This window comes from Triticum aestivum, chromosome 7D (assembly GCF_018294505.1).
Source record: "Triticum aestivum cultivar Chinese Spring chromosome 7D, IWGSC CS RefSeq v2.1, whole genome shotgun sequence".
NCBI lineage: Eukaryota > Viridiplantae > Streptophyta > Magnoliopsida > Poales > Poaceae > Triticum > Triticum aestivum.
The window spans coordinates 334,040,197-334,053,056 of NC_057814.1; the positions used below are offsets into that span (position 1 = coordinate 334,040,197).

General features: G+C 41.8%; 1 protein-coding gene across 1 annotated transcript; it reads right to left on the reverse strand.

The window, feature by feature from the left end:
• Window positions 1–207: 207 nt before the first annotated feature.
• Window positions 208–12,073, reverse strand: LOC123167096 (structural maintenance of chromosomes protein 1). The gene is made up of 18 exons (XM_044584929.1): window positions 11,485–12,073; window positions 11,179–11,415; window positions 10,840–11,073; window positions 10,211–10,449; window positions 9,453–9,719; window positions 9,048–9,318; window positions 8,197–8,321; window positions 7,602–7,711; window positions 7,413–7,520; window positions 7,182–7,321; window positions 6,996–7,085; window positions 6,702–6,910; window positions 6,424–6,593; window positions 2,828–2,937; window positions 2,270–2,649; window positions 1,140–1,391; window positions 506–733; window positions 208–425 (listed from the first exon to the last, which is right to left on the reverse strand). Exons 1-18 carry the CDS (start codon window positions 11,950–11,952, stop codon window positions 377–379), a joined length of 3,687 nt encoding a protein of 1,228 aa, XP_044440864.1. The 5' UTR covers window positions 11,953–12,073; the 3' UTR covers window positions 208–376.
• Window positions 12,074–12,860: the final 787 nt, after the last annotated feature.

Here is a 12,860-nt window from a genome sequence, read left to right on the forward strand (position 1 = left end):
TTTGGCCTCTCATTGCGATATGGCAAGATTTCTTGTCGAATTAAGCAATCTCTTGTTTGCCTGGGAAGACATTTGGCCATCGCTTAGCATCCAAACATGCCTAAGATGAAGAACACGGCGTTCCCGCATGCTGGTGCGGTGATATATGCCCATCAACTAATTCTTGCAAAACCCCGCAAAAAAACTAATTCTTGCAAAGACGGAACATATAAGCACACAAAAACACATATAACTTCTAATGGTACTGTAGTTTTGTGCCGTTTCTACATTAACTACATGCCACTAATCATATACACAAGTTGAAATACAGAATCAGTTGACGATAATTGTCACCATCACAGATTAACACGTAGGAAGACTCCAACAGGAGTGGATTTCATGCTTCTTTATACTTCGTAAGGTCGAAGGTGAGGGTTCTGGAGCAGCTGCATGTCAGATTTGAGTTGAAGGATCAGCGTGCATGAAATATGAAAAAAGGTAATACTAACAAAAGTGCACTTTTCACCTTCTTTCTGAATCCCGATAAACACCAACCAGTGCTTCAGCTTTGTCGTAGAAGCTATCCTTCAGCGATATGACAATACTCTGAAACCCACAACCTCCCTCACCATCTTGCTCTTCGCCAGCACGTTCGCATGACTTTGATCGAATAAACCCAGCAACCTTGGCAACATTTAAATTATCTAGAGCTGCATCGACTTCATCCAGTATGAAGAATGGTGATGGCCTGAAACTGCACAATTGCCGCACATGTTTACGTTTTGGACAAAAGGTCTGCATGTGGCTCACACGCACCACAACAAATGGGGATGTTCAAAAAGAGCAATTTACCCTACCAAACTGTAGTTACAAAGGCCAAGAAAATATAGATTACGTAATCTATCCTACATTGAAAATGGTACGGTACCTACTACATAATCATGGGGTACAGAAGAAACACCAAGATGTATTACAAGCAAAATTGGCGCCTGAAGAGAACATGTGACCACTTAAGCACAATATGTAATTTCTGTATAAATAACTAAGTCATTCACTGCAAACAATGTTACAACTAACTAATGAACAAGGCAGTTTTTTTAATCAATAACAGGGAACATGATAAAGGAAATATATTGCCATGTTTACCAGAAATATTTTACCTGTGAATGGCAAAAAGCAATGCCAGTGCAGCAACAGTCTTCTCCCCACCGGATAACTGTTCCATATCCCTAAAGCGCTTCGTAGGTGGCATAGCTGTGTACTTGATTCCATGAAGAAATGGCTCATCTTCATTTTCTAGATTTAAATATGCTGTTCCTCCGAGTGGATGTGTGTGACTTTTTGTTAACTGCTTATAGATTTTGTCTATGCCTTTAGATATATGATCAAAGGCTTCCATGAACAGCTCATACCTAAGCAAAACAATATTCAGACCCAAAAATATATCCTGAGCAGGCAATATATTAACTTGAAACCGAAAAAGATACATGAAATCCGACAATGCTTGATTAAGAATAATCAATAATCTGAGGCTATAGTAAGCTGAAATCAAACACTGTCTGATTTCTTCCAAAAGAATGCAGCATATTATCATATTTTCAATGCCTTTCTGCCCCAAACAAGTTAAGGTAGGCTAGAGTTGAAACCCATAAGATCTCGAAAACATAGTCATAGTTCTGGCACGTGGATAGCTAACTTCGACGCACCCCTGTTCATGGCTAGAAGTTTGATCTACCCAACTTCTCTTGATATTATCAGCACGTTATATATGCACTTCCAATATGCACTGGCACTTCTGGAGGCCTGCGGTGTATGTGTATATGCCCAAACCATCGCACACAATGTTGGACAAGCTTCTCTTCAATTGGTGCTACCACAACTCCATCACACATATCATCATTATACGTGATAAGAGTTGGGGTAGCACCAATTGATGCTCACGTATTATCATGTTTTCAACAGTGAATATATTAGTAAGATCTTGTGTAAATATATTAGAGCTCTGACATAAATTGAGCACTTAGATGAGTGGTTTCCAAAATAGAACACTTCCTGAACATACAAATACTAACATAAGTGACATATTAAGTTTAAGCTGCGGTTTCCGGTCAGATAATGCAGGCTCGTAAGTTTAAGCTGTACTAGAAAGTGGAATTCCATAGAATTTTGCTATTCCTATGTGCCAATCATTCAAGCGAAACTCCACAGTTCGATCAGCATACATTTGTATTGAAAATAAAGAAGCAAGTAAACAGTACCATAACTAGAGACGAAAATAATTGGGCAATACCTTCTTTGCTTGACAGAGTTATACTTGTCAGCCACCTCTCGCTCTTCTTTCCTAGCTGCTTCAAACTTCTCGCTCACCTCTTTTTCCTTCGTTTGAAGTGCTTCATATTGATCCAGTGCTTTTAAGTTTGGAGCAGTGCGTTCAATCTCAGCCATTAGTGTACCTATTTTTTGTTTGAACTCTGCCTCAAGTTTGTCACGGTCAGACAGCCGCACTTCTTTCAGGTAGATTTCACTAAGCTGGTTGTAATCAAGGACAAGTTCCTGTGAGGATGATCCAGTGTCCATTGGATCATTAACTGTAGGAAGCTTTAACTGCTCCAGTTCGCACTTCTCATGAATCTCACGTTGGCGTGATCTAAGTTGAACTATCTGTCCCTCCTACAAGAACAACGATGGCTTCATTACTGCATCAGCCTTTAAGATTGCCAATATGAATTGTCTAAACACAAACCCAAACAAAAACAACGAAGAAATCAATTGTTTAACAGGCTTATCCCTATTAAAACTGTCTAAATGAATATTCGATGAAAGCAGTTGTACTGTTAGAGAAACCTACCTTTAACTTCACTTGGCGATCCAGCTTTGCCAATGCAGCAGCAACACTATCATTCTGTTTCTTTAGTTCCTCAATTGCTGTCTCACATTCATCTGACTTCAACTTCCAGTCTGTTTTAGTGAAGAGTTTCATGAATAAGTACAAAGGTGAATGGAGAAGGAACAAGATGTACTAAAATTTTGGACAAGCTGATATTCGTTATGAAGAGCTCGGTTGACACTCACAAGACGCTTCGTATGGCATGCTCAGTTTAAAATTCACAGCAAGAGCTCGGTTGACACTCACAAGAAAGCTCGATGTTCAAAAAAGCGAAAGCGTAAGCAAAGCGGAAGGCCACACAGTTTAGAGCAATGAGTTATGCGCTTAAGCGTTTTTTGTAAATTGGCCTGAATTTGGCTGTTTTTTAATACACAGGAAAATATGAAACATAGCACATAGGTAACTGAAATAGCATATAAAATGCAGTTCCTCTCACTAGCAGTAGCATCATCTCCTGCCTCCGTAGTTATGCAATTCCTCTGAGTTCCTCTTCAGTGCCAGTGCTCTCTCTTGTGCTAATGCAGCATCACTAGCAGTAGCATCATCTCCTGCCTCCATACTTATGCAATTCCTAGACAAATTTGGCAATGACTAAATGAGATGAGTACAGGAGAGAGGCAGAGCTGCAGAGGAGGAATAGGAGCACTGCTGCACTGGATCTGGAACAGATGAGGAAGAAGAAGAACTAAAGAACAGAAGTACAGAACAGCGGAGTAAGATCTGCATAAAGAACAATGAGAGGAGGAATCAGTCTCAATCTTCACCTGACTGAATAGAGTGGACGTCGAGGAGGACCAGGGAGCCGTGCCTCCAGGAGCCGCCGCAACAGCCTCTCCTTACCCCTCCGCTTCCAACCCTAGCCACCAGGCCAATTTGGGCCGTGGCCTTTATACCCCCTTTCCCCTCCCGTCTACACTTTTCTGTTCCCGCCCGACCGTTTCCATCGCTATTTCATCGATAGGCGCGCGCACACTCAGCCAGCACCTAGCGCTAAATCGACCACTTAATTGCGCTAAAAACACTCAACGCTAAAATCTGCACCCAGGGCAGAAGCGAAGCTAGCCAACACTCAGCACTTAAGAACGATTAAGTGCCGCTGAAAAATGCTTTATTGAACATTGAGAACGCTAGCAGATGTATATTACATTTCAAAACACCATTTAGAAACAATCAACAGAACTCCATAAGAAAATCTTTGCACAAAATACAAGGATGAACTAGTATACCTCTATGGAAAGGAAACAGCAAGTTCATCAGCCCAAACAGTACATATTCAGGTATGGATACTACTAAGCAAATGCACAATGCCATTACTTCTGGTAGAGCTGGAAAACTAAGCTTAAGGAACAATAAGGTGCAATAACTGTGATATGGGTTCTTTGGTACTTAAATTAAGCAGCAATGAACCAATTAAATGGCAAGGGACATGGATCAGCCAACTAGCATCCCTAAAAGAGCCAACTACTTGGCAATCAAGAACTACGGGTGCAAGTGTGGCAAGCCTGCCTGCTAATCCAGTGTCCCACCTCGCAAAGCAAGCCCACATACTTTCTCGTGGGTTGACTGCATATGGCCGCATTGTTCCCGCGGATTGAACCAGGCTGGCTGCAGCGGACAGCCAACATATCCACAAGATGCCTAAAAGATATCCCCACATCTCCTGACAGTAGACTCAACGGCGGCGCCTCCATCTCCACTGGCAACCTTTCTCCTAAGCTGCAGTCATTAGCAGCTCCAAAGGCCTCCCCCCCCTTACTGGATTGTGGCTAGAGCCCGGCCATTCCTCCACCGCCGCTCTATCTCCGCAGATTGGTGCAGCAGCCGCAGCGACACAGATGGCTGAAAGTGAATATAGTCCCCATGTGTGGTTTTGGTAATAAACAAAGCCCTATGGACTAATGTTTGCACTGAAATATATAGCAGTGATGCATGAAGGAGATTTGATGCATTTGGAATGAATGACATCAACATCAAGATTTGCATCAAGATCATTGAGTTCTAGTGATGAATCTATTATGATCAAGTAGACTTCGTATTGATTATTTTTTATTCAATCATAGAACTCAAAGATTGTCATGCTTGGGCTTATGGGTTGAGGCATGATGGATCAAGACCTCGAGACAATGATTAAAGAGAAGAATTCCATATATGGCTCAAAGATGAGATTATGATGAGCTCATATGGTGAGTCATTGTTGATAAAGTCTTGAAGCAAGTAATTCAAGTAAAGAATTCATTGTGCCTCTCAAGATATTGTGATGAAGCATTTAGAAGAGCAAGTAATGACCAATCTAATAAACATGAGAAACTCGACATGGTGATGAGAGAATTGAGATATTGGTTATCATGTCTCGAAGCAATAAAGTGAAGGGAAGAGTTCAATGTGGCTTCAAGACATCAAGATAGACTGATAGAGTATGGAATAAAGATAAAGGTTGACCAAGATAAAGCTCAAAGATTGAATTCTAGACGGTCGACACACAAGCGCAAATAGTGTACCACATGGGATCTAGTGATATGGTAAGCACTTGCGAATTGTATTTTGTGAACTAACCCATACTATGTGTTCTATGTCTATATGGGTTAGGTGATTCTCATGGGCTTGCAACAAAAGAAAGATTTCAAGTAGCCCATGTGAGGATGAAATCAAGTGAAGATGGGCATCAAGGTAGATAAGGGCGAGTTCAAGATAGGTATCTCGAGGAACTACAAGCTTGAAGCTTGCGGATGATCACATGATGGACATGTGAAGATGGTCTACACGAAGAGGCTTCCCATAAGGTTATGAGTGATATATTCGAAGAATTTAAACAAACTTCGTAGAGACTTTGATGAATGGACATATGCTTGAAGCTTGAAGGTCCATTGAAGTATGATGGGTACATGCGAAGATGATATACAAGACAATGCTTCCCATATGGTTTATGGGGGAGCTATTTGTAGTCTTCACCAAGTGACCGTGATCAAGAACTTCATGTTACTGATCACACTCAACGACAGGAATGCGCCTTGATGATGTGCTGTGCTCAGCAGCCATTTTCTTACAACATCAAAGATGGAGATGGAAACAGCCTCTTGCAGAAATGTAGGGAAAGCTGCGTACTATAGACCCAAAGTGGTCAGACCCTTCCCCAGACCCTGCGCAAGCGGGGGCCACGTGCACCGGGCTGCCCTAGGTTGGGGATGGAACGAGTTGGAGAAGATACAGGTGCTATGAGATTTGTGTTGCCATGTGCCATCTTCTAGGCTGGGTCTAACTTGATGGAGAAAACAACCAGGTCTTAGAGGAATTTTTTTTCATATTTCTAGTTGTTTTATTCTTCAGTTTTTAGTATTTGAAAATGCACAACTGAAACCATCAGGCATTCATTGGGACTAAAAATTGTGGCGTATGCAGGCTGCCACATTAACCGGCGAAGCTTGCGGGCAATGCGGGCTGCCGCATCAACCCAGCTCAACCACAAGCAGAGAAGGCAGGTGCGGGCTGGACGCATCCCACCCCACTTGCATCCTTGTCAAGGACTATAGAAAAATAGACAAGATACTTCAGAAGTGTACCTTCAGCCTCAGCCTTCAGCTCTTCCATCTGATTTGAAATATGTTCAGCATCAGCCTTAGCACGAGTTTCTCTCTCCTGCAAGCCCTTCAGCTCCTTCTCTAGGGTCTCATGTGTGTTGTTTAACTTTGCAATCGGAGCATGCATATCTCTCTTTTGTTCATATTCCAGCCTGCAGAACAAAATCATGCCCCGAACGCCATATGAGGTATGCACATGAAAGTAAATGTAGACTTGGCCAGTTGATTTCCATGAAAACAATAAATGAAGGATTACTTACTGGTATTTCAGTTTCGATAATTGATTGCTCAGACTTAGCTTCCTCTCCTGCAGTGCTTGAGCATCTTTCAGTTGCTTTTCTTCATATTCACGAATGTTCTTCACACCAACTGACATGCTAAAATCCTTGTAGATCCTGTCGACTATCTCATTTATTTTTTTCTCCCGCTTTCTTACTTCCCGTTCGTTTTTAGCAAGACGGCTTTCCAACTAAGAAAATTATGTATTAGTGACTGGTGCACAAGTGACACTTGGAACCTGACTTAAACAACAGTTGAACACATGTATATATCACCTCCTCCTTTCCTGGCTCCAGATGATCAATTTCTTTCTCAATATTACGTTTCTCAGATGCCAATTTGTGTAGCTTCTCTTTGAGATTATTCTGCACACAAGAAATAGTATTAGAAACAGCCAGGAAATAGCACTGTTCTAGGAGAGTTTAAAGTATTGTCAAGGGTAGTCAAAACTATCTACCAACCTGTTCGACATTCGAGTAATGTAACTTTTTCTCGAGTCCAGTTATTTTCTCAGATACAGCAAGCTCCTTTCTCTGCAACTCCCTGGGGGAACCAAGTTCGGACATTTCAGCCTCTAGCTTACTTTTCTTCTTCTTCAGAGCTACATCACATATAGCATGAAGACCCAGTAAGGCAAATTACAAGATATTGCACATATCTATTGGTAATAATAGAAAAAAAAGGATATGTACATTCTATTCTGCTGTCGTCCCATTTATTTGATCTTGCTTCCATTCCACCGCTTACTCCACCAGTCATTGTGCCAGATTTAGTCAAAAGTATCCCATCGACAGTAACGACTAAATACATACGTGTGAGAGCCAAGTAAGCATAATTTTTTTTAGAAAATTTCATTTCAGAACATGAGCGCATGCACTTACCCTTGTACCTTTCACCACTCCAACTAAGAGTTTTAGCTTCATCAAGTTTGTCACAGACAAGTGTATTCCCAACAGCATACAGAACTGCTTTCTCCAAAGCTCGATCAAATGTATAATGTTAAGGCACAAATGACAAACAAAACCAAACAATTTGGCACAAATGTTTGCGTTTGACCATAAAAAGTCATTGAAATATAGCTCATCGACAACTGACACAAGAAGCAAAAGACTGCACCAAATAACAAAACCACAAGCAAGCAAGTGTGCAAACAAAATTGAATAATGATACTAGTCTAAAAATAAGTGAAAGGGCCTTTGAAGTTTTCTGGGGGAAACAGAAATGAATTTTTTATAGAAAATGGATATCCACATGGGGGCAATCAAGGTTGATAAATGTCAACAGCTCTTCTCACTCCATGGAATGATGCATTACAAATTTTTACAACAAGTATAAACTGCAAAAGCAATATTATTCAGTAAGGCAGATAAAATCATCTGATAGATGAACATTTGATTTGATCACTGAAAACTCGAAAGGATACCCAAAAAAAGGAGCATGCAGCAAAATTCACCAAGATAGAGAAAAAAAGGATATTGTATCACATCAAAGATCAATTGTGCAGATCCTCCAAGGGTACGCAACCTCTCGGTTATTGGCTTCACACGGATCGATTGTAAGGGAATAAATGTCTGTGGAGGAAGACGTTGTTCCTTCAAATACTGCAGCACAGGAGACATAAAGTTACTGCACATTCTGGATGATGCCAAAAGTAAAGAACCAACTAAAATCAGAAAATTCTATAACGTGACAAACACAAATGCAAAACGTGGTTGATGGACTGTTCCTATTTGGTTGATATCTTTTGTTTTGCCAGAAAAACAGCTACAAAGTGTGGTTTGCCACATCTTTTTGGTGTACGAATTGTTTGCCACAGCTATGTCAAAATAATGAGTGTAAGACAAGTGGGCAAGGTAGCTAAGAAAGTGTGGCATTCTACGACAGTGGATATGGAACTACAGTAGCCTCATTCAGGTGAAGTTCGCCCAAGGCAAGTCTTGCAATAAGAGTAGCATGTGCTTTCGTCCTTAGGGTGCTATCCATCATGCACCAACCATCCGTCCATGTGACTTTGACATCCATTTGATAAGTTGAAACCCATCCAAGTTTCTTTTAACGCTTCACATGAATTATAGGAAGATTCCATAGATTGGAACTACATCGATTTTTAGCATACACACATCTCTTCGAAAACCATGCAAGCAAATATAAATGGCGCACTGGTTGTTCGATTTCATTTAACAAGTGCTATGTATTCTGGAGAAATACGTTTTGAATTAAACAAAAAGTAAGTAATAGCATTCACTAAAACGGACAGTATAATTTGTTCTCCAAATATATAAAAAAAATGTTGGAAGACAAGCTAACTAAAATCATGAAAGCAGCACCTTAATGCATTCCTTTCCTGTGCTTTCATCTTCAACCACTACTGCATCCATGAATTTTCCCATGGCAACAGTGACAGCAAGGTTGTATTTCTTTTGTGAGGGCCGACAAAGTTCAGTCATGCGACCATGGACTCCAGGGAATAGCCTCTTAAGACTCTTAACAGTTTCTGAAAATCGAGCATCCCGCTCACTTTCATGCTTCACAGCTTTGAGTTCACGTAACTGTGTATCTATCTCATCCACCTTCTGCTTCAATGTCAGATACTTAGCTCTGCATAAAGTTTAAAAAATAATGTATTGGACATCAAAATTCAAAACTGACATTTATGGTAGAGCAAAAGTTAATACACTGAATGATTCGAACAAGCAACCCATCGAGATCAAAGGACTTTGCTATGGACTAACCCTGAAGATTGGCGTTCCTTTGCAATCTTGTTATGATCCTCGCGTAAACGTGTAAGCTCATCTTCATGCTTGGGGATTGAATGAAGAATCTTATTAAGCTTTGTCTGCAATTCACTCTCCTGTGATGATATCTCATCAACACGGCTACGCAGCTGTTGCATATTCTCCTCTAAATTCTTTTTGGCTTCAATATCAGCATTTAGCTCTTTGTCTAATACTTCCTTCTCATCTCGCAGCTTTGCTGTCCTCATTCCTGCATCTTCCTTACTGTAACAGAAGTTAAGGTCCAATGAAGCCGTCATAGGGATGCACGCACAAATATCAAAAGAATGCAAAGACATTGTTCAAAAAGTTTAAATTTATCCATTTTGTCGCAGTTATTCATAACTAATAAAAAAACTCAAATGCTCACAGATTTTGCGAGGTAGCGAAGGTGATTGTAAAACCAAATCATACAGTATGGCCTCGTTGCATGTACTATCTACCTACAGACTTGTCTTACCCCCCCCCCCCCCCCCCCCTCCCCTCTCACAAATAGATGTTCTAGCATTCAAAGTTTGTTAAGAAATACATATCATTCTACGATTTTGAGACTCGCTCGCTCATTCAACTCCCAAGTACTCCCTCCATCCCATAATGTAAGACCATTTTTTACACTAGTTTTATGCCTAGAAACTAGAAAGATAGACAAGACACAATGGTGTTACTCTCCTTAGATAGTACACTAGTACACATGGAGATACGACAGTCAGACTCACATTCTATGATATTCCTGGACTTGGTCATCGGCTAATTGCAGTTTCACTCCTTTATCTTGGCCTTGCTCGTTCAACTCCTCAATAGCACTTGTGACATCAGCCAAAGCACTCTGCAGCCTTTTCATCTCTTCCAAATGTTTATTGTTATCATCCTTCTTTTTGTCAATCTCTTTGTTGCAGCTTTTGATTTTGGATTTGAGCCGAGATATTTGCTCTTTCAATCTAAGAAGCTCGGGTTGCTGAAGAAGAAACATATCAATTAGGATGTAATTAACATGCCCAATCCATAATTTCAACGACATTGGTACGCTCTAAATCTCTAGAAGGCAAGCCTTGTTTCACCTACTAATAAGAATTCTACTACAAATTCTAAATTGCAAGAAGCTAAAAATTAAACACGTAATTAAGAGCAAATACAATGATCAGCAGCTTAATAGATGGATGTGAATCTAAAAAGCATACAAGTCATTCTGGTAGGCACAAGTTGAAAAGAGAGGGGGGGGGGGGGGGTTCTAGTTGTATGATGCCACGAGAACAGAAGAAAAGAATTTGAAAGCTCCTCATACAGCCACAAACAGAAATGTCGTGATGGAAGTGGTGGGGTTTAGGAGTGAAAATAAGGCACCTACCTTTTTGTCAATATCAACCTTTTTCTTCGACATACTCTTCTCGCATAAGGTAATTTTCTTGAGAAATGCACTTTGCTCCTTCCTTTTTGCAGCAAGTCCATTGTCAGAGGATTGATTATCTTCGCGCGCTTGCTGAAGAGAACGTCTATCATCCTCAAGTTCGGCTTCTATTGCTTCCATGTCTTTTTCAATGCTGTAGAGTTGCCATAGGAGATGCTCTGTTTTTAACAGTTTCTGAAAACAAGCAAAGACATAGGGCGCATAATGTGAATATTTGGTAAGCAAGTAACCCAAACTTGAGATTTTTCAGAACAAAAGAAATGAGTGTGGGAGAAGTACCAGGTCCTGCTGTAAGCGCAGATGCTTCTCTGCCTCTTCCTTCTGCGCCTTCTTCTGCTTCCTCTCCATGACGATGGTCCTTTTCTCTTGATAGACAAGTGCAGATTTCTCTTCGGCACTGGTTTTCTGTTCCTCCAATTCGTCGTACTCCCTCCTGAGCTCGTCAGAGCCGGCAATCTGCTCCAGGAGTGCAGTGAGCTCCTTAGGATTCTTGGAGGCAATGGATTCCACGTCACCCTGCAACGCAAATGCTCATGTCACGTCTCCGGAATTATTGCTAATCGAGGAGGAAGAATTAGTGAAGACCTGGAAAACGAGGAAGTTGCGGGCCTTGACGAGAATGCCGAGGGATCTGAGCTTGGCGTTGTAGTCGTCCCACGTGACGAGTCGGCCATCGATACGGTACTCGCTGCCACCGGCGCCGGTAATGGTGCGGGTGAAGTGAAGCTCGCCGCCGGTGCCTGGGAGGTTGTAGACGAGGCGTACGGAGGCCCTGCGACCCTTGGCCTCCTTGTCGCGGTCGTCGAGGGCGTAGATGAGGTCCTTGAGCTGGGCGCCACGGAGGTGTGCGGAGCGGACGCCGAGCACAAAACTGATGGCGTCCATGAGATTGGACTTGCCGGCGCCATTGGGACCGATGATGGCCGTGAAGTCGAAGAAGGGGCCGATGGTCTGCGTTCCCTTGTACGACTTAAAATTCTCCACCTCCAGCCGATGGATCCGCCCACCGCCGCCTCTGCTGCTGTGTCCAACGGAGGCCGCCGCGGCCGCCATGTCTTCCCCGCCTCCTTAGTTCCCCTTGCCCTTCCTAACTGAACTAGGGTTTTCGTCGAAGGGAGATTCGAAGTGCACGGGGAAGGAGACGGATGCCTGTTGCAGCCATCCAGGGCCGTTTTCTGCTCACATTTAGGCCCACCGATTCAATGGACTACGCAATATTCCGCGGAAACATTCCCTCTTTGTGACAAAGAAAAATCTCCACCGCCTAAAAATGATGAGTTTAGATTACAAAATTAGATAAACGTTACATCAGCCAATATGTGCTGATAAAAGACACAAGTACAAGGAGACTGAAATAACATTTACAGGCAGTGCAACATGATAAATGCAATATTTTCAATAGAATTTTCATTATTTTCAACGGCCACATGAGCAACAGGTGCCTCTTGCTGCATCTGGAGGACTACAGCTCGAGGCAAGCTAGGAAGCGGTATAATAGCCTCTTATTCATTAACAGGCATGATTTTCACTTAGCCAATCAATTCATCGTGTGGGTAAGCCAACATAATATTAAGCATACCAACTCCAAGATTATGAGCATCATTAGGAGAAAAACATGTAAGTTAACAGGTACATTGTGACCCGTCTGGTTAACCTCTTCACTCAGTGGGTTGCCTCCAAATTGAATATTGTTTGAAATTGTCCCATCCAACAAACAAACAGTAGTCGTAATACTATTTTTTTTCATCCTGAATATGAAGAGCCTCCTCTTCACCAACTTACCGCAGGTTCTCATTCGCAGTCATTATCAAGTGTCCATTATTATTGGATTGGCTGTTGAAAAGCCCAATGAGCATCTTCATTTGTCATCCATGTCGGCATCCTCTTGGATATGGTCATGCCCATGTTGTGGCCCTAGAGGGTTCAAACCAGGAAAATCAAAAGGTTGATGGAGCATTGGG